The sequence below is a fragment of the Hypanus sabinus genome, chromosome 15 (assembly GCF_030144855.1).
Source record: "Hypanus sabinus isolate sHypSab1 chromosome 15, sHypSab1.hap1, whole genome shotgun sequence".
Taxonomy (NCBI): Eukaryota; Metazoa; Chordata; class Chondrichthyes; order Myliobatiformes; family Dasyatidae; genus Hypanus; species Hypanus sabinus.
The window spans coordinates 82349944-82370516 of record NC_082720.1 but is presented as its reverse complement, the minus strand read 5'-3'; the positions used below and the strand labels follow the sequence as shown (position 1 = coordinate 82370516).

At 40.2% G+C, this 20573-nt stretch overlaps 1 protein-coding gene across 7 annotated transcripts in view; it reads right to left on the bottom strand.

Moving 5' to 3' along the window:
* The window catches only part of LOC132405637 (rap guanine nucleotide exchange factor 6-like), a 407378-nt gene that overhangs the window by 214221 nt on the left and 172584 nt on the right, over positions 1-20573 (bottom strand). For all 7 annotated transcript variants that reach the window (XM_059990611.1, XM_059990602.1, XM_059990605.1 and 4 more), the window contains one exon: positions 2244-2319. In XM_059990611.1, coding sequence (XP_059846594.1) covers positions 2244-2319 — 76 coding nt within the window. The remainder of the gene's footprint in view (positions 1-2243; positions 2320-20573) is intronic.

The following is a 20573-nucleotide window of genomic DNA, read 5'->3' as shown; positions in this document are numbered from 1 at the left end:
GCAGATTTAACAGTACTTCTATCATTGTAATCTCTGTAACTTCAACTGCCACATGCTAGCAAGTATACCAATTAAAGGATAGGTCATCATAGTCATGCATGGAAACAGACCATTCGGCCCACCACATCCACACTGATCATTCTGGACAGTTAAGAAAATTAGTCACAAGGTCATTTTATGAACAAAATTACAAGCCAATCAGGTCCTTTTCACTGGGTACAAAACAGAGCAAATTTTACCAACATTTTAAAGAATAAAAAAGTTATATTTTATTGCAGATAGCAGCAAAAAGAAATTCAGTTCATACTTGAAGCTGATCTTAAACGGTCAAACAGTTGACTTCAGGCAAATTGGTACACTGACACAACACACTGATTGGAAGAAAGAATTCAGGAACATGGCAGTGTAGCAGTAGATTTAAATTATTTTCATATTTTGGAACAATCAACAAAACACCAAATTGAAAAACCCCGAGTATTTTCTTTTTAGTTCAGATTTTCGGCATATGTAGTTTTTATTTCCATTTTCATTCACATTGTGACTTTCAGCATATTAAGAGATTAATAGGTGTGTTTACCGTAAAGTCAAAGGCTCTCTTGTTTTAACCATGAATCCATTAATTCAAGAGAGGAAGACTAACTGATATTTTTCTTCCACATTATGTCACTAACCTGATATTTTAAAAGCTGAACATGAGGAAATCTGCAGATGCTGGAAATTCAAGCAAGACACACAAAATGCTATTGGAATGCAGCAGGCCAGGCAGCATCTATAGGAAGAAGTACAGTCGACGTTTCGGGCCGAGACCTTTCGTTAGGACTAACTGAAAGAAAAGATAGTAAAAGATTTGAAAGTGGGAAGGGGGGTGGAATCTGAAATGACAGGAGAAGACGGGAGGGGGAGGGATAAAGCTAAGAGCCGGAAAGCTGGAGAAGAGAAAGGATCATGGGACGGGAGGTCTAGGGAGAAAGAAAGGGGGAAGATGGAGGAGATGGAGATGGAGAACAGGCAAGGAGTGATTGTGAGAGGGGCAGAGAGAGAAAAAAAAAGGAGAGAAAAAATGGGGAAAACAAATAAATAAATAAGGGATGGGGAAAGGAGGGGAACTTCCATTAATGCCCCCCCTCCCCTTCTTACCCTATCCCTTATTTATTTATTATTCCCCCCCTTCCATAATCCTTTCCCTTCTCCAGCTGCGTATCCCTTTTGCCAATCAACTTTCCAGCTCTTAGCTTTATCTCTCTCCCTCCTGTCTTCTATCATTTCGGATTCCATCCCCCCCACCCCACTTTCAAATTTCTTTCTATCTTTTCTTTCTGTTAGTCCTGACGATGGTCTCCACCCAAAACGTCGACTGTACTTCTTCCTATAGATGCTGCCTGGCCTGCTGCGTTCCACTAGCATTTTGTGTGTGTTGATTTTAAAAGCTGATTAGGATTCTTGCTGTAAATGAAAAATCAGGGAAAATCAGGAAACTGTGGTATTCCTACTGACTCTGCAAGATCACCATATAATAATTTTTTTTTAAATGGGCTGACTCAGTTACTGCAGGTACTTGCTGTCAGCCAGAACTGCTCATCTCTATTGGTCTCTCTCCAGGGTCTCAAAACAAGACGAGTTAAGATTGAAAAAGGCAAAACCACCTGGTTTATAAAGCAAATAGCCTCAGGAAGCTCAAAATGGAAAATGAAAACCTGAAAAAAGTTAGATTTTACAAAGACAGTTAAACACTTGAAAACTTTTGGCATGTACAAGCAGTCACCAGATTATATAAGAGTATTATTCCTACAAATTGTCCATAAGCCCAGTTCTCTATAAGTCAGAAACATCAGTTTCTGTTGTAACCTGTTTGTATTGCTCTATGTACCCTTGCAATAATAATAACACTTCACTGAACAATTACCCTTCACTACCCATAAATAAACTAAATGAAATATATTATGCACTGTCATTAATTAACACCATGAAATTTATTATGAATATTACCAGCTTAAAAATTGCTTTATAATTGTAAGGGTGAATGTGCGTAGTTAGATTTCTTTAAGTCAGGTGATTCATAGCTAAGGGAGCCCTTGCACGTTTGGGGCCAGAGGCAACAAAGGGTTCATTGTAAAGGTTGGTTTAAACCCTATAAATGCCACAAAAGTACATGTTGCCAATACCTTAAACAGCTAAATCATATTTACAGAAGCACAAGATGTCATGTAAAAGAAATCCTATACAGTATTTCTAATTATTCTTACCACAATCATTTCTGAAGTTTCTAAAACGATACATTCACAACCTCGTCTCAGACTTCCAGCAGATTGCTTGCCAAAACTACATGTAAAAGAAAAGGAAAATATTTAAATCAAACTTATCAGCAACACATATTATACATAGTCATAAGAAGATACACGGACTGAGCTGAAGACTATAATATAGGTAGTTATGTGATACAACTACTCATCCATTCAGCATTGTCCCAAAAATATGTCCAAAGCTTCAAACCACTCAGAATCACCAATCTCCTAAACCTCTTCTTAATGCAAAATGGACTTTCAATATGAAATGCTAGTGCAATGGCTTTAATGTAATCAGTAAAGCTCATAGTACATCAATCCCATTGAAGTACTAATCATCAATCTTATTGAAGTGTTCAAGTAGATTGACCCATGTCCCAGCCTCAATTGGCTATATAAAACTTGGAAGGACTTGGGATGATTAAAAAAAAACAGTCATCACAAAAAAAAACACATAAAACACTTAATCTCATTTAAAATAGCTTGAAAACATAAAATTTATTTAACTCACAGCAATTCATTTCCAAAGAAATTAATGAAGTCATGTGAATTTCCCAGTAGATATTCGAGGAACCTTAGAGGTTTACACACCATTTCCACCATTGGAACGTACTCAGAACAACAGAGTGAACAACAATGCAGAAATTCAGGACTTCTATGTATACGTGTGTGTGTGTGTGTGTGTGTGACACACACACACACACACACACACACTGCTGTGGGAATCCTGACTGACTGTAAAAAAAACAGTACCCCCACTACAAGCCTTACTAAGTTACAAATTGTAATTAATACCAATGAGATTACTAATGATATTTATAACTAAAAGAATGAGTGTGAGAGATATCTTCTGAACATTTTCAGAGTGGAAAATTAGGTCACCACTAAATCAGTGTTTCACCTTAACCAAGTGCTTTTAATTTTGATCTCCTCCTCCCAAGCCAGCAGGCTACGTACAGTCCTGTCAATTCAAACATAGAAACATAGAAAACCGACAGCTCAATACAGGCCCTTCGGCCCACAATGCTGTGCCAAACATGTACTTACTTAAGAAAAGAACTAGTGTTACCCACAGCCCTCTATTTTTCTGAGCTCCATGCACCTATCCAGGAGGCTCCTAAAAGACCCTATTGTATCCAGCTTCACTATCATCCCTGGCAGCGTATTCCACGCACACACCACTTTCTGTGTGAAAGACTTACCCCTGACATCCCCTCTGTACCTACTTCCAAGTACCTTAAAACTAAGACCTCTCGTGTGAGCCATTTCAGCCTGGGGAAAAAGCCTCTGGCTATCCACACGATCAATGCCTCTCATAATCTTATACATCTCTATCAGATCACCTCTTATCGTCTGTCACTCCAAGGAGAAAAGGCCAAGTTCGCTCAATCTATTCTCGCAATGCATGCTCCTCAATCCAGGCAATATCCTTGTAAATCTCCTCTGTACCTTTCCTATAGTTAGGTGACCAGAAATGAGCACATTCTCCAAAAGGAATCTGACCAGGGTCCAATATATCTGCAACATTATCTCTCAGCTCTTGAACTCAATTGCACGGCTGATGAAGGCCAATACACCATATGCCTTCTTAACCACACAGTCAACCTGCGCAGCAACTTTGTGTGTTCTATGGACTTAGATCCCAAGACCCCTCTGATTCTCCACATGACCAAGAATCTTACCATTAATACTATATTCTGCCATCATACTTGACCTACCAAAATGAACCACCTCACACTTATCTGGGTTGAAATCCATCTCTCACTTCTCAGCCCAGTTTTGCATTCTATCCAAGTCCTGCTGTAACTTCTAACACTCAACACCCCCAATCTTTGTGTCATCAGCAAATTTACAAAGCCATCCCTCCACTTCCTCATCCATGTCGTTTATAAAAATCACAAAGAGAAGGGTTCCCAGATCAGATCCCTGAGGCACATCACTGGTCAACAACCTCCATGCAGAATATGACCTGTCTACAACCACTTTTTACCTTCTGTGAGCAAGCCAATTCTGGATCAACAAAGCAAGGTCCCCTTGGATCCCATGCCTCTTTACTTTGTCAATAAGTCTTGCAAGGGGTACCTTATCAAATGTCTTGCTGAAATCCATATATACATCTACTGCTCTACTTTCATCAATGTGTTTCGTCACATCCTCAAGAAAAGTCAATCAGGCTCATAAGGCACGACCTGTCTTTGACAAAGCCATGCTGACTATTTCTAATATTATTATGCCTCTCCAAATGTTCATAAATCCTGCCTCTCAGGATCTTCTCCATCAACTTACCAATCACTGGGGTAAGACTCACTGATCTATAATTTCCTGGGCTACTTCTACTCACTTTCTTGAATAAGAGACAACATCTGCAACCCTCCAATCCTCCAGAACTGCTCCCATCCCCATCGATGATGCAAAGATCATTATCAGAGGCTCAGCAATCTCCTCCCCACCCCCCCACAGTAGCCTGGGGTACATCTCATACGGTCCCGATGACTTAACCAACTTGATGCTTTCCAAAAACTCTAGCACATCCTCTTTCTTGACATCTATATGCTCAAGCTTTTCAGTCCGCTGTAAGTCATCCTTACAATTGCCAATGTCCTTTTCCATAGTGAATACTGAAGCAAAGCATTCATTGAGTACCTCCGCTATCTGCTCCGGTTCCATACACACTGTTCCACTGTCACACTTGCTTGGTCCTATTCTCTCACGTCTTATCCTCTTGCTCTTGACGTACATGTAGAATGCCTTGGGGTTTTCCTTAACCCTGCTCACCAAAGGCCTTTGCATCTCCCCTTCTGGCTCTCCTAATTTCATTCTTAAGCTCCTTCCTGCTAGCCTTATAATTTTCTAGATCTCTATCATTACATAGTTTTTTTGAACCCTTCATAAGGTTTTCGTTCTTCTTGTCCAGATTTTTAGCAGCATTTGTACATCATGGTTCCTGTACCCTACCATCCTTTCCCTGTCTCACTGGAACGTACCTATGCAGAACACCACACAAGTATCCACTGAACATCTACCACATTACTGCTGTAGTTCCCAATTTATGCTTCCAAATTCTTGCCTGATAGCTTCATATTTCCCTTTACTCCAATTAAACACTTTCCTGACTGTCTGTTGCTATCCCTCTCCAATGCTATGGTAAAGGAGATAGAATTTTGATCGCTATCTCCAAAATGCTCTCCCACTGAAAGACCCAACACCTGACCAGGTTCATTTCCCAATACCAGATCAAGTGCAGCCTCTCCTCTACATATTGTGTCAGGAAACCTTCCATAACACACCTAACAAACTCCACCCCAGCTAAACCCCTTGCTTTAGAGAGATGCCAATCAATATTGGGGAAACTAAAATCTCCCACCACAACAACCCTGTTATTATTACATCTTTCCAGAATCTGTCTCCCTATCAGCTCCTCGATGTCCCTGTTACTATAGAGTGGTCTATAAAAAACACCTAGCAGAGTTATTGACCCTTTCCTATTCCTAACTTCCATCCACAGAGACTCAGTAGACAATTCCTCCACAACTTCCTCCTTTTCTGCAGCCATGACACTATCTCTGATCTGCAATGCCATGCCCTCACCTCTTTTGCCTCCCTTCCTGTGCTTTCTGAAACAGCTAAAGCCTGGTAACCTAAGTAGCCATTCCTGCCCCTGAGCCATCCAGGTCCTGTTTCTTTGTAATTTACTACTAAAGTGGCTTGTGGCTGCTTTATCAGAGTATATTCAAGAAAGAGAATGGCAGATTTTTGGATATTAGGGACTCAAGGTAATAGTACAGAAATTATTCTGAGGTAAAGGTTCAGCCTTCATGTTACTGAATAGCAGAGCAAGCTTCAAAGTTCAAAGTAAATTTATTATCAAGGCATGTATAGCATGTGAAACCTTGAGATTTATCTTTTTTTAGTCAGCCACAAATCAAAGAAAACAACAGAATCCACAAAAAAACCCCACACAGCAAAGACCAACAAAAATCCATGTGTAAAGCAAGAACAAGTCATCAAACAACAAAAAGGAAACAAATGATACAAACAACATGAATTTCAGAGTCCCCAAAAGCAAGTCCACAGTCACTGAGGGAATTGAATCCAATCCAGGAGCCTGACTACTGCAGGCAACAACTATTACTGAACAGACAGCTGGGACCCAAGACTCCTACACCTCCTGTCCAATGATGGCAGTGAGAAGAGGGGGAGACAAGTTAAACACAGGAAGATGGGATAGGCTCAGATAGGAGATCTTGGCTGATTGAGAGAAGTGAGCTGAACATCAGTTTGTCTTTTGCCCTCGGCATCAACACCTTAATCGTAGGGGACAAATGCCATACTTCTGCTTAGTCCTTCTTATGTACACCATCACTGCATCACTGACACCAGTCAACCTGCCGTCAAGGACATGTATACAGAAAGCTGGCAGAAATGGGCTAGTAATGTCATGAAGGATCCCACCCACTCTATTCATGAACTGCTTGTCCCACTCCCATCAGGCAGGAGACTATGTAGCATCCATGCCAAGACCATCATACTCAAAAAGCAGTTATCTTCCTCAAGAAGTAGGCATGATCAACACCACCACCCACTAATTCCACTTTATTATTTCCCTTTAGTCACCTTATGTACAGGTTAACATCACTTTATGGTCATACATTGTATATAAGCTTTCTTATGCATTTAGATTTATTGTGAGTTTCTAAATTATTATTTGTTCTCATCTTCTGTGGGGTTTTTTTGCATTGTATCTGATCTAGAGTAACAATTATTTTACTATCATTACATATGTGTACATGAAATGACATTTAAAAATCTTGAATCAAACCAGAGTTACATACATAATAATTAAATATTTCACAATGAAGCAAGGATCATGAAAACATGACAAAAACACCACCTGCTGTTCCAGGTACTTTTTAATTGCTTAGTAGCATGGGTAAACACAGGTGTGTGAACACAGTATAACAGATTGATTGCTTGCACAAATACTTAAAGGCACCCGAAGAAAAATGAGAAATCACAGTATGTATTCTGTCTTCTTTACTGCAAACTCATGATGCCATTAGCCTCTAAGTCTCAATTCTCATAATGCTGTATGCCACAGTAGCACAATGCTATTACAACTCAGGGTGTTCCAGAACTCAAGAGTTTGGTGCTGTTCTGTAAATGGTTCTCTGTACGTGCTCCCCGTGGAATGTGTGTGTTTTCTCTGGGTCCTCTGTTTTCTTCCCACATTACAAAAATGTAGATTAATTGGTGATTGTAAATTGTCCTGCCATTAGGTTAGGCTTAATTGGATTTGTTGGGGGTTACTGGGGTGGCGTGGCTTGAAGGGCCATAAGAGACTATTCTACATTGTATTGCTAAATAAAATAAAAATCATTAAGAAGCAAGCGAGCACAGACTGAGGCATGAAAACAAGGAAATAATAGCTGAAAAATGTTTGCAATCTTTTCTCTCAGAACATTAACTGCTGGAATTTTTTGTGGCCTATTTTTTTTTAAATACTGTAATTAAACAAATTTGTTTAAAATTCATTCAAAAGAGAAATGCCATTATGCTCAAAAAATGGCATAAAACCTTATACTGACGACAGAAAAAGATTTTTCTAACATTACACTATCAATGTCTTTGCAACCACATCTCTTTGTGACCCCAAATTGCACTGTAACCCAAGATGGGGAAATGCTTTTGTAAAACCAGAGGACTTGCATTCATTAAAGCACCAGTTATGTTTCATCATTCTCCACAGTATCCTAAAATACTTTTGTATATTAAAAGCTTTAATTAAATGCCCTACCATTTACTGTGTATGTCCTACCTTGATTTGTCCTTCCAAAATGCAACACCTCACACTTGTCTGCATTAAATTACATCTGCCATTTTCTGGCCCATTTTTCCAGTTGGTCCAGATCCCTCTGCAAGCTTTGAAAGCCCTCCTCGCTGTCTACAATGCCTCCAATCTTAGTGTCATCAGCAAACTTGCTGATCCAATTTACCACTCTATCATCTAGATCACTGATATTAACAACAAGCAATAATGGTCCCAGCACAGATCCCTGAGGCACACCACCAGTCACAGGCCTCCAGTGTGAGAAGCAATCATCCACTGCCACTCTATCTTCTCCCACACAGCCAATTTGAAATCCAGTTTACAACCTTTCCATGGATACCTAGTGTCTGAACCTACTGAACTAATCTCCCATGTGGGACCTTGTCAAATGCCTGACTAAAGTCCATGAATACAACATCCACAGCCTTTCCTTCATCTGCTTTCTTGGTAACCTCCTCGAAAAACTCTACAAGCTTTGTTAAACACTATCTACCACACACAAAGCCATGTTGACTATCCTTAATCAGTCCTTGGCTGTCCAAATACTTGTATATCTGATCTCTCAGAACACCTTCCAATAATTCACCTATTACTGATGTCAGGCTCACTGGCCTGTAATTACTTGGTTTACTTTTTGGAGCCTTTTTTTAAAACAACTGAACAACACGAGCTACCCTCTCTATATGTTGCATGACACTACTGCTTCTATATATGCTATGCCAGTTTCACAAGTAAATACTGATGCAAAATAACTGTTTAAGGTCTCCCCCATCTTGTGAGGCTCCATACATAGACGACCACTCTGATCTTCTAGAGGACCAATTTTGTCCCTTACTATCCTTTTACTCTTAATATACTTATAGAAACCCTTCAGGTTTACCTTCACATTATCTGCCAAGCTACCTCATGTCTTCTTTTTGCCTCCTGATGTCTTTCTTTAGTATTTTCTTACATTTTCTATACTCTTCCAAGTACCTCATTTGTTCCTTATTGCCTATACCTGCTATACACCTCTCTCTTTTTCTTAACCAGATCGCCAATATCCCTTGAAAAGCAAGGATCCCTATGCCTGTTAACTTTGCCTTTAATCCTGGCAGGAACATGCAAACTCTGTACTCTCAAAATTTTGCCTTTCAAGGCCTTCCACTTACTGAACACATCCTTGCCATAAAACAACTCTTCCCAGATCCTTTCTCATTTCCACAAAACTGGCCCTTCTCCAATTTGGAACCTCAACTCGAGGACCAGACCTATCTTTATCCATAATTAACTTGAAACTAATGATATTATGGTCACTGGACACAAACTGTTCACCTACACATACTTCTGTCACCTGACCTATCTGGTTCCCTAATAGGATGTCATCCTTTCTCATAGGTACCTCTATATATTGATTTAGAAAACTTTCTTGAACACATTTGACAAACTCCAAGCCATCTAGCCCTTTCATAGTGTGGGAGTCCCAGTCAATGTGGAAAGTTAAAATCCCCTATTACAACTTTCTGTTTCTTACATCAGTCTGCTATCGCTCTACAGATTTGCTCCTCCAATTCTCTCTGATTATTGGGCAACCTAGAATACAACCCTATTAGTGGGGTCACACCTTTCCCATTCCTCAGCTCCACCCATATGGCCTATGGAGACAAGCCCTCCGGGCTGACCTGTCCATGCACAGCTGTGGTATTTTCCCTGACTGGTAATGCCGCTCCTCGCCCTTTCGTCCCTCCCCCCATCACGTCTGAAACAATGGAACACAGGAACATTAAGCTGCCAGTCCTGCCCCTCCTGCAACCAAGTCTCACTAACAGCAGTAATGTCATAATCCCACGTGCCAATCCACGCCCTAACCTCATCTGCCTTACCTACAATACTCCTTGCATTGAAATAAATGCACCTGAGAACATTTCTATCATGTACAAACCTTTGATATCTGTCTATACATGCAGTCCTCGCATGACCTTTGTCCTCCTCCACCTCGCTATCTGTTCTAACACTCTGGTCCCCCCCCCCACCCCCGATGCAGCACTAGCAAATCTACCCACAAGGATGTTAGTCCCCCTCCAGTTCAGGTGCAAACCGTCCCGTCAGAACAGGTCCCACCTTCCCTGGAACAAAGCCCAATTGTCAGAAGCATGAAGCCCTTCCTCCTGCACCATCTCCTTAGCCATGTATTTAGCTGCATTATCTTTCTATTTCTAGCCTCACTAGCACGTGGCATGGGTAGCAATCCTGAGATTGTAACTCTGGAGGTCCTGTCCTTCAATTTTGCACCTAACTCCCTAAACTCTCTTTGCAGTACCTCCTCCTCCTCCTTATCCAAGTCATTGGTCCCTAACATGGCCCACGACATCTGGCTGCTCACACTCCCTCCTGAGAATACCGAGAACTCTATCGGATATATCGCAGACCCTGGCACCAGGAAGGCAACAGACCATCCGGGATTCTCGATCTCTCCCACAGAGCCTCTTACCTGTCCGCCTAACTATCGAATTCCCTATCACTACTGCTCTCCTCTTTTCCCTTCTTCCTTTCTGAGTTGAGGTTCAGTCTCAGTGCTAGAGCTGCGACCACTACAAGTTGTCCCTGGTAGGTCAACCCCACCAACAGTATCCCACACGGTATATACTTATTGTTGATGGGAACAGCCACAGGGGTGCTCTGCTCTTTCTGTCTATTCCCTTTCCCTCTCCTGACAGTCACCCAGCTACCTGCCTCCTTTTAGGGGTGTCTGTCTCCCTGAAACTCCTGTCTATTTCTGCCTCAGTAATGATCTGAAGTTCATGCAGCTCCAGCTCCCGTTCCCTAACTTGGTTTGTCAGGAGCTGCAGCTGGATGCATCTTTTACAGGTGTAGTCATCAGGGACAATTGTGCTCACCCTGACTTCCCACATACTGCATACGAATCACTCAACTGCCCTAACTGCTGCCTCCATTACCTACTCCTACGTTAATTAAATTAATTAAAGGAACTTACCCAGCCTTACCTCACTGGGAGCAAGCTCATTCTCAGCCTCTGCTCACCGAAGCCTCTTGAGCCAAAGCCTCAAAGCTCCACTCCTACCCTGAGCCACAATCACACTGGCCGCTCCTCTTCCGTTACCCCTCCTTTTATTTGTCCCTGCCAATTATCTCAAGTACTCACTCCCTCTAATCAACTAATCAATACACTGTTTAACCCTTCAGTTGCCATCCACGCTCCTTTTAAAGCACATTCACCTCAACTCCTCAGCTGCTTCCCAGCACTCAGCACTCTCCCGAGCCCCTCGCTCCTCCTCCTGCTGTGACAGTCCCGCAATCACACTGTCTTTCCAGATGCCGAATCATAGAGCATTACAGCACTGAAACAGATTCTGCAGACTAATTCTTTCTGACTGATTTTTCTGCCTAGTCCCATTTACCTTCACCCGGACCATAGCTCTCCATACTTCCATCATGCATGTACCTATCCAAACTCCATTAAGTGTTCTACTTGAACCCACATCCACCACGTCCACTACAGTTTACTCCACATTAGCATCACCTTCTGAAACTGAATCTTCTGAATCACCCTCCTCAAACTCTCCTTTGTGGTCTCATTCAACCTCAGCATTCAGCTGCCAGCCCTGCTCCTTCGGCAACCAACTTTTGTTAACAGCTAATAAACAGAGCAACTCAGAACGTTAGCTCCATCATGTTCAACCTTCCGGTTTTCATTTTTGCTTGTAGGTTTAACATCTGCTTTCCTCACTGCCTCTCAACTTCCTATCATTTTCATATTTTTCTTGCATTTAAGGTAAATATCATGGGGACCACTTTTACAAGGGAATATCTATTTACTACTGTACTTTACTGCTTAAAAAGTATTTAACTCCAGAATTGGATTGGAACCTTTCAAACAAAACAGGAAGGAATTGTTGATGCACAGAAAGACAGAGAATGCTTCAGTGACTATGTTGATTTCTCCTCAATCAACCTTAGTTCCTCTTTGAACTCACTCCGCAGATGAGGTTGTTTAAATAAAAATAAGCAATAAAACCATTTTACAGCAGGAATATTACTTCAATCATTATATCAAAAAGTATTCCGTTGTAGCTTCATCCATGATTACCAGAACTGCAAGAAAACAGGGCGAAGTAAAAGTGAATACAGCAATTGAACAGAATGAGGTTAGCAAACTATTTATGGGGGGGGGGGAAATAAGGAAATGCAAAGGAGTTGCATATATTTCCTTAGAATTATTAGCAAGTGATACTAAAAACAATCCACCCATTGCTGAAAAAATACAGAAGAAATAAATACCATCACTAGAATCTATGAATTAGGCAATTTAATAAAATTCAAGACTGATAAACGCCCTTGATCTAATGGTTTGAGGCCCAAGATTCTAAAAGGAATGGCTAAAATGATAGAAGCATTGATTGCAATCTTCTAAAAATTAATATATTCTGAAGATGAACTAAAGAATGGGAAAACTGTCATTGAGATATGTTTCACAAACAAGAGAAAATCTGCAGCAGCTAGGAATCCGAGCAACACACGCAGAATGCTGGAGGGAACGTTAACTATACGTTTTTCCATAGATCCTGCCTGGCTGCTGAGTTCCTCCAGCATTTTGTGTCTGTTACTGAGATATGTTTATTCATTAAGAGCTTGAGGCACAGAGCAAAAATGAACTATAGGCCAGTTTGCTTGATTGATGTAATTAAAATCAAAACTAGAATCAATTATTAAGGATGCAATTAACAGCTGGTTATAATATGCATTAATGCTTTTGAGGAAGAAAGCCAAATTTGCAGTGAGGGATAAAGCAAGCTATAAAAAGTTTATAAAGAATTGGGTAAGTGAATGGACTAAACATTGGTAAATGGAGTATAACGTGGAAAAACATGAAGTTGTTTTCTTGGAAAAAGAAAAATGAAATAAAACTAATTATTTAAACAGAGAAATATTTAAGGATCATGTACAAGAAACAGAGAGAGCAAGAGAGGCTGGGGTTAATAAAATTATGGCAAATATAGAAGTGAATTCAATCAAGTCCAGCAGGCAGTACAGGCAGGGAGATCGGATGCTCTGATCTATGGCATTTACTTTAATGCAAAAAAAACCTGACAGGTAAGATAGATGAACTCAGAGCATGGATAGGTAATGGGATTGGGATATTATTGCTATTACATAAACATGGTTGAGACAGGACAGATAGCTCTGGGTACAATTCTGTGGTGTTACAGAGGTGAAAGGAAGGAAGGAGGAGAGTTGCACCCATATTGTTTCACTGGACAACCTCCTTTAAAATCATCAGAGCTGCAGTACTTAAAGGATTTGTCAAGGGAGGCTATATAGGTGGAAATGGAATTCGTTTCTTATTGTGCTGAGATACAGTGAAAACATTACCTTGCAACTGTGATCTGACATAACTGAGCAATGAACCAAGGAAGGTGAAATAGGGAGATTGGTTAAACAAGTGACCATGGAGTTTTATGGAAACTGTTTTATCACTGTCACATGTACTAGATATTGTGACAGCTTACCTTGCATACTGTTCACACAGATCAAATCATTACACAATGCACTCAGGCAGGACAAGTCAAATCAAGAATGCAGAATAAAGTAAAGCAGATAAAGAGAAAGTGCAGTGGAGGTAAACAATAAAGTGCAAGATCATAACCAGGTAGTCTTGTGAACTGAAGAGTCCACCTTATTGTAGAAAGAAACGTTAATGAGGTAGAAACTTCTGGTGCTGCCATTAAGAAGGTGACTTGTGTGAGCTGCTCCAATGGAAATCATCAAATATTCCTGTATCAGACTGCCACAGCTGAAGTAAACAGCCACAGCCATGGACAATACAGTAAGCATCACCAGTTCAAGGCGTTTAAAAATATATTGCTACTCAAAGTCAACGAATTTCAGACGGCAGTCTCCAGTCATAAGTGTAGATCCCCTTTAAGACAGTGGAAGAAAAGATGTCACACTGGTTTAAAAGTTTATTTAAGGAATAGCAGGTGCCAACTTCCACTACTGGCTATTCTGCTGGCAAATATACAGTCTCTGGAAAATAAATTGACGACCACAAACAAGATTGCCGTACCAGAGGGAGATCAGGGACTGTTGTGTTTTTTGTTTCTCGGAAACTTGGATATCCCCCGCAATCCTGGATGTAGCAATACAGCTTACTGGCTTTACTATTCATCACCAAGATAGGACTGCATACTATTTCAAGGGCAGAGAAGTTGGAGTATGCTTTATGATTAACTTCTCGTGGTACACAAGCATGGTGGTTTGTCCCAGTCCTCCTCACCTGACCTCGAACATCTTGCGATCAATTGTTGTCTATTTTATCTGCCACAGGAGTTTTCAGCCATCATCTTGGTAGTGGTGTACATTTCATCTCAGGTCAATGTCAAAAAGGCTCTCGATGAACTGAATGACATAATCAATAGGCATGAAATAGCATGCCCTGATACCTTCTGCATCATTTTGATGTATTTTCACCAGGCCAGCTTGAAAATATCTCTAAATATCGCCAACATATCACTTGTGAAACCAGAGAAGCCAACACACTGGACTACTGTTATACCATCAATAAGAGTGCTTACCATGCTATCCCATGCCCACACTTTGGAAAGTCTGATCATCTAGTTGTACTTCTACTCCCTGAGTACAGGCAGAGACTAAAGACCACAGCAACAGTAGATAAGAACAAAAAGGTATGGACAAGGAAGGCAGGGAAGTACCTACAGGACTACTTTGAGTTGGTGGGCTGGACAATATTCAGAGATTCATTTTTGAGCCTGAATGAATATGCCACAGTTGTCAGTGACTTTATTAAAATCTGCGTTGACGAGTGCGTGCCTCTGAAAACATACTGTACATACCCAAATCAAAGCTGTGTATGAACCAGGAGATTCATAGCCTGCTGAAGGCTAGATCTGTGGCATTCATGTCTGGTGATCCAATACTATACAAGAAGGCCTGGTACAATCTAAAGAGGGTGACCTCAAGAGCAAAAGAACAATTTCGAGTGTAATTAGAGGTGGAATCGGATGGATGTCAACTCTGGCAGGGTTTGCAGGCCATTACTTCCTACAAAGCAAAACCTGATATGAATGGCAGTAATTTTTCACTCCCAAATGAGCTCAATGCTTTTTAAAAAGGAGAATAAAACTACAGCTATGAGCACTCACATCTATGGTGATTAAGTGCTTTGGTTATGTCTAGAATCAACACTTGCATCTCATCAGCAAGAACGACGAGTCAGCTTACAGAGAGGAGGTGCAGCGGCTAACGGACTGGTGCAGAGCCAACAACCTGTCTCTTAATGTGAACAAAACAAAAGAGATGGTTGTTGACTTCAAGAGGGCACAGAGCGACCACTCCCCGCTGAACATCGACAGCTCCTCGGTAGAGGTCGTGAACAGCACCAAATTTCTTGGTGTTCACCTGACTGAGAATCTCACCTGGTTCTTCAACACCAGCTCCATAGCAAAGAAAGCCCAGCAGCATCTCTACATTTTGCAAAGGCTGAGGAAAGTCCATCTCCCACCCCACATCCTCATCCCATTCTACAGGGGTTGCACTGAGAGCGTCCTGAGCAACTGCATCACTGCCTGGTTCGGAAATTGTACCATCTCGGATCGCAAGACCCTGCAGCAGATAGTGAGGTCAGCTGAGAAGATCATCAGGGTCTCTCTTCCCACCATCACGGACATTTACACTACACGCTGCATCCGCAAAGGAACAGCATTATGAAGGACCCCATGCACCCGTCATACAATCTCTTCTCCCTCCTGCCGTCTGGGAAAAGGCTCCGAAGCATTCGGGCTCTTAAGACCAGACTATATAACAGTTTCTTCCCCCAAGCTATCAGACTCCTCAATACCCGAAGCCTGGACTGACACCTTGCCCTACTGTCCTGTTTATTATTTATTGTAATGCCAGTCCTATTTTTGTGCACTTTATGCAGTCCAGTGTAGGTCTGTAGTCTAGTATAGCTTTCTCTGTGTTTTTTTTTATTACCTAGTTCAGTCTAGTTTTTGTACTGTGTCTTGTGAACCATGGTCCTGAAAAACGTTGTCTCATTTTTACTATGTACTGTACCAGCAGTTATGGTCGAAATGACAATAAAAGTTGACGACTTGATAAGCAAGGACCTGGACCCACTGAAATTTGCATATCACAACAAGTCTACAGTGGATGCAATCTCATTGACTCTTCATGCAGCCTTGGATCACCTAGACAACACTAAACGGCAACATGATGCAAGTATTAATGAGTACAGCTCATTGTTTAATACTATCATTCCTACTACAGTTCATAGCAAAAAGCTCCAAAATCTGAGACAAAATAATTATTTTTTGAATATTTGTTAATGTCAAAGACAGCAGATAGGAAAATTTGTTGATAATTTATTTCATCTCCAGGTCAAGGTTTCAATCATTTCTCAATCGTTTTTATCAATTGTTGAATGTGGTCATACAGTGTGTGCAGAATGACACAGATTACAGAACAACAAAACTTTTAAAATTTCTCTCTTTATCAAAAGTAAAAGTGTATATGTATCAAAACTAACACATGCACTGGCTTTACCTAACTTTTGTTTATATAACTGGGCAGCTAATGTACGTTGTGCGACCTTTTGGTCTTTTTTCCATGGCCAACCCGAGTGCCCTAATTGGGTGGCAATGGAGTTGAGCCCCACTAAAGAACTATCTATCTCTGCACTTCTTGGCTCTGCACTCCCTAGTAGTCTGTCCAGATTAATAGCTAATCCTCTTGTTAGACACACTTTGCGTATATGGGCTCAGTTTAGGAAATGCTATGGTTTCCATGGTTTTTCCGTTCCCAGCCCTGTCGTACATAATCACCTTTTTCTACCTACTACATACGATTCAGCATTCCATGTTTGGTATAGGAAGGGCATTAGGCATTTTGAAGATCTTTTCATTGATCTTCGCTTCTTTTCAGCGGCTCTCTGTTAAGTTCAATCTGCCCAATGCTCATTTTTTTAGATATCTCCAAATTAGACATTTTATTGCTCCTTTAATTCCTAACTTTCCTGAAATGCCTGCGAAAAATGCTATGGACTTATTTCTTTCCATTAATCCACTAGGTAAAGGTGTAATATCAATTATTCGAGATAAGTTAGCAGCCTTACGACGGGCCCCTGTGGATAAAATTAAAATGGCATGGGAGCAGGATTTAAATATCTCCTTATCTGATGAGAGTTGGGACTCGATTCTCAAATCGGTTAACTCAACCTCTCTTTGTGCTCGCCATTTACAGTTTAAGATTGTTCATAGAGCCCATATGCCTAAATCTAAACTATCTCGATTCTACCCTAACATTAGTCCGCTTTGTGATAAATGCAAGAGGGGCGAGGCCTCTCTCATTCATATGTACTGGTTCTGTCCTAGCTTGGAGAAATTTTTGAAAGATGTTTTCACTACGTTATCATATATACTGAATCAGCACCTAGAACCAAACCCCTTAATTGCTTTGTTCGGTTTCTGGGGCGAGACAGATTTACGTCTGAGTCTGACCAAATGCCGAATATTATCCTTTGCCTCTCTCCTGGCTAGACGCTTGATCCTCCTTAGATGGAGAGATGTTGCCCCGCCCACTCATGCTCAATGGCTTAACGACATTATGGCCTGCTTGGACCTCGAAAAAATTCATTATTCAGTTCTTAATTCAGATTTAAAGTTCCATAAGGTCTGGGGACCTTTTATCGAGTACTTTCATAACCTTCCTCTTGACTAGGGTTTTTTTTTCTTTTTTTCGGTCCCTTGCTTTCAGCTCCCTTTTTTTTTCTGGTAGTAGGCATTAATTATCCTCTGTTGCTAAGTGTATTCACAGTCTGGGAGTTTGATTGTCCTGATTTATATTCTCTATATTGTGTTGTGGTTGGTCTGGAGTTTTTTTTTGTGTTGTGGGGCTTGGGGAGGATACTAAGTTTACTTGTCTTCAATTTAGGTGCTTTTTTTTAAATTCTCTTTCTTTGTAACATATTGTCATTGTATGCTTAATTTTGCACTGTATTAATGTTCCTCATTCTGATTTGGGGTTTTTTTAATTTGCAAAATGTATAAAAAAACTAATTTAAAAAAAACTAACACATGCACAATTCTGATCACTGTTCACATTAAAACTACAAGATCCATCCAGCAATGGGGAGTTAGCAAATGTAGTGTTATGAAGATATCAGCACTGATATCAGATAATGGATCATCCAAAAAACAGAGAGGTGGTTGAGAAGGTGAATAATAGTTAAATTATTGCTCAAGCAATAATTTGCTATTTCACACACATATTTTACCCCAAACATTAAAAATTGAATGTAAATGAATTTGCAAATACAGTGGCACAATTTATCGGCTGCTTTAATTATCCAAAGTTTCATGGGAAAAAAAATGTTAAAAGTATAAAAAAGACAAACTACTATTTAACTGAGTAATAAATTGTGTATTTAAATGAACAAATTAGAACACTGCCAATACAGTGCTACCACAGTACAATAAGCTGGATATTAATTCATAACAGTTACCAACAAAGGAATTCATCCTGTGAACACTGCTGTGTTGTTTTAATTGACTGTGAATGAACAAAATCAGAGCAGGCACCTAGTGCAGAACCATCCGGCATGGCATGATTTTAACAAAAGCCATGTTTCATCAGAATTGTAGGTATCATCTACACAAAATGTTCAAAGCAACTCAGAGAGTTTTGTAGATTTCTGTGTTTCTACATTTATAGCACCAGCACCATCTTTCCTACTGTGTGTCTTCTTGAAGTTAATGGTGCCTATATTTCCATCGAGACAAACCATCACCTGTTGTTTTAAAATCTTTGTGACTGAGCTTCTTAGCTAGTTCTTCTTGCTTGTTTTTTTTAAACTTTGGTCCACTGACACCTGCGCCTCTTCCAATTACAATGAACAACTATTCACTCGAAGCAGTGTGGTGTGTAAATGCCACACAACTGACACTAGTTAGAATCTGTTTGGCAACAGTCTCCTGTCCCAATTAAGTGGAATAGGGTCCCAAATAAATGAAGGGAATCTCAGCAATGTTCTCAATTAATTTTTGTTAAGAGTTGTCCCAAAGTATGCGGCTGCCCCGATTAACCGATTAACCAATTAGCTGGAAACCACTGTATAATATTTGTGTACTCGTTGAATGTTTTAGTTTTCCATCTTAATACAAGAATACAATCATAAATATAAACCCAACAAAGTCTCTATTCACGAAAGTGAGACTAAATATCTTGCCCTAGGTTAATAACAATGCTGGTTTCTAGACTACACTCCGCTGGCTGGAAAATATTCTGTTGTACTCAACTGCTGTTAACCTGTATTTACCACTTTATGTCACACAAGAGCCTAAACTTGGTGTCTGGAGAAACTACCACTTCTGCATACACTCTCTCAACACAGAATACAAGTTCACAAAAATGACTACAAGTGATTGAAAATGTTGAGAATTGACAGATACAAAACAGTAAATCACATTTCTACATTTACAGGGTTTTTTTTAGTAATCTTATTGACATTACTAATATCATAACAACACACACAAAATGCTGGTGCAACACAGCAGGCCAGGCAGCATCTATAGGGAGAAGCACTGTCGACCCCCTCCTACTTTTAAATCTCTTAGTATCTTTCCTTTCAGTTAGTCTTGATGAAGGGTCTCAGTCCGAAACGTCAACAGTGCTTCTCCCTATAGATGCTGCCTGACCTGCTGTGTTCCACCAGCATTTTGTGTGTATTGTTTGAATTTCCAGCATCTGCAGATTTCCTCCTGTTGCTTTCATGTTGCTTTCTAATATCATGTTGCTTCCATGCAGGTGCTCTTATTACAACGAGGAGCAAAATTTTTCACAGATGAAAAGCCAACATCCTATCAAAAGGCAAATTTTTTTATACATGAGCTATCAAAGATCATGATTTTTTATTAATATTCTCTTGTATTAGTACTAAATCCACTCAAAACCTTCATCCGACATGAAGCAACAAATCAGTAAGATATTACAATAACTAACTTATTCACTAAACATGTTAAAATTTAATAGACATTCTGTAAGCTGGCACAATAATCAGCAAAATTTGTCTGGAAAATATACTATAAATAGCTGGCTTAAAGTGCAGTACATCACTCAAGAGCAATGAAACAATTTTTTCCCCCATTGAAAAGGTTTGCATTGGTCTTCTTCATAATTCTCAACCTCTGCACTCTTGCAATTCCAGCCATTTGCTCCTACTCAAGTTTAAAACATGCTTTGCAGCCCAGCCCTTAAAACAGAAAGTATGAAATACTCAGTATATTGGACATCATTTGTGCATGGGGTGGCTGTTCATCAGGACAGTCAAGTTATAAATTAAACATTTTAAACTGCAGACAAGCAAGAGCAAGAAGAGAACAAAGGGAACACTTGTGGTAGACTAGAGACCAAAATGAATAACACAAGTGGTGGTAGAGCTGGCTCACCTT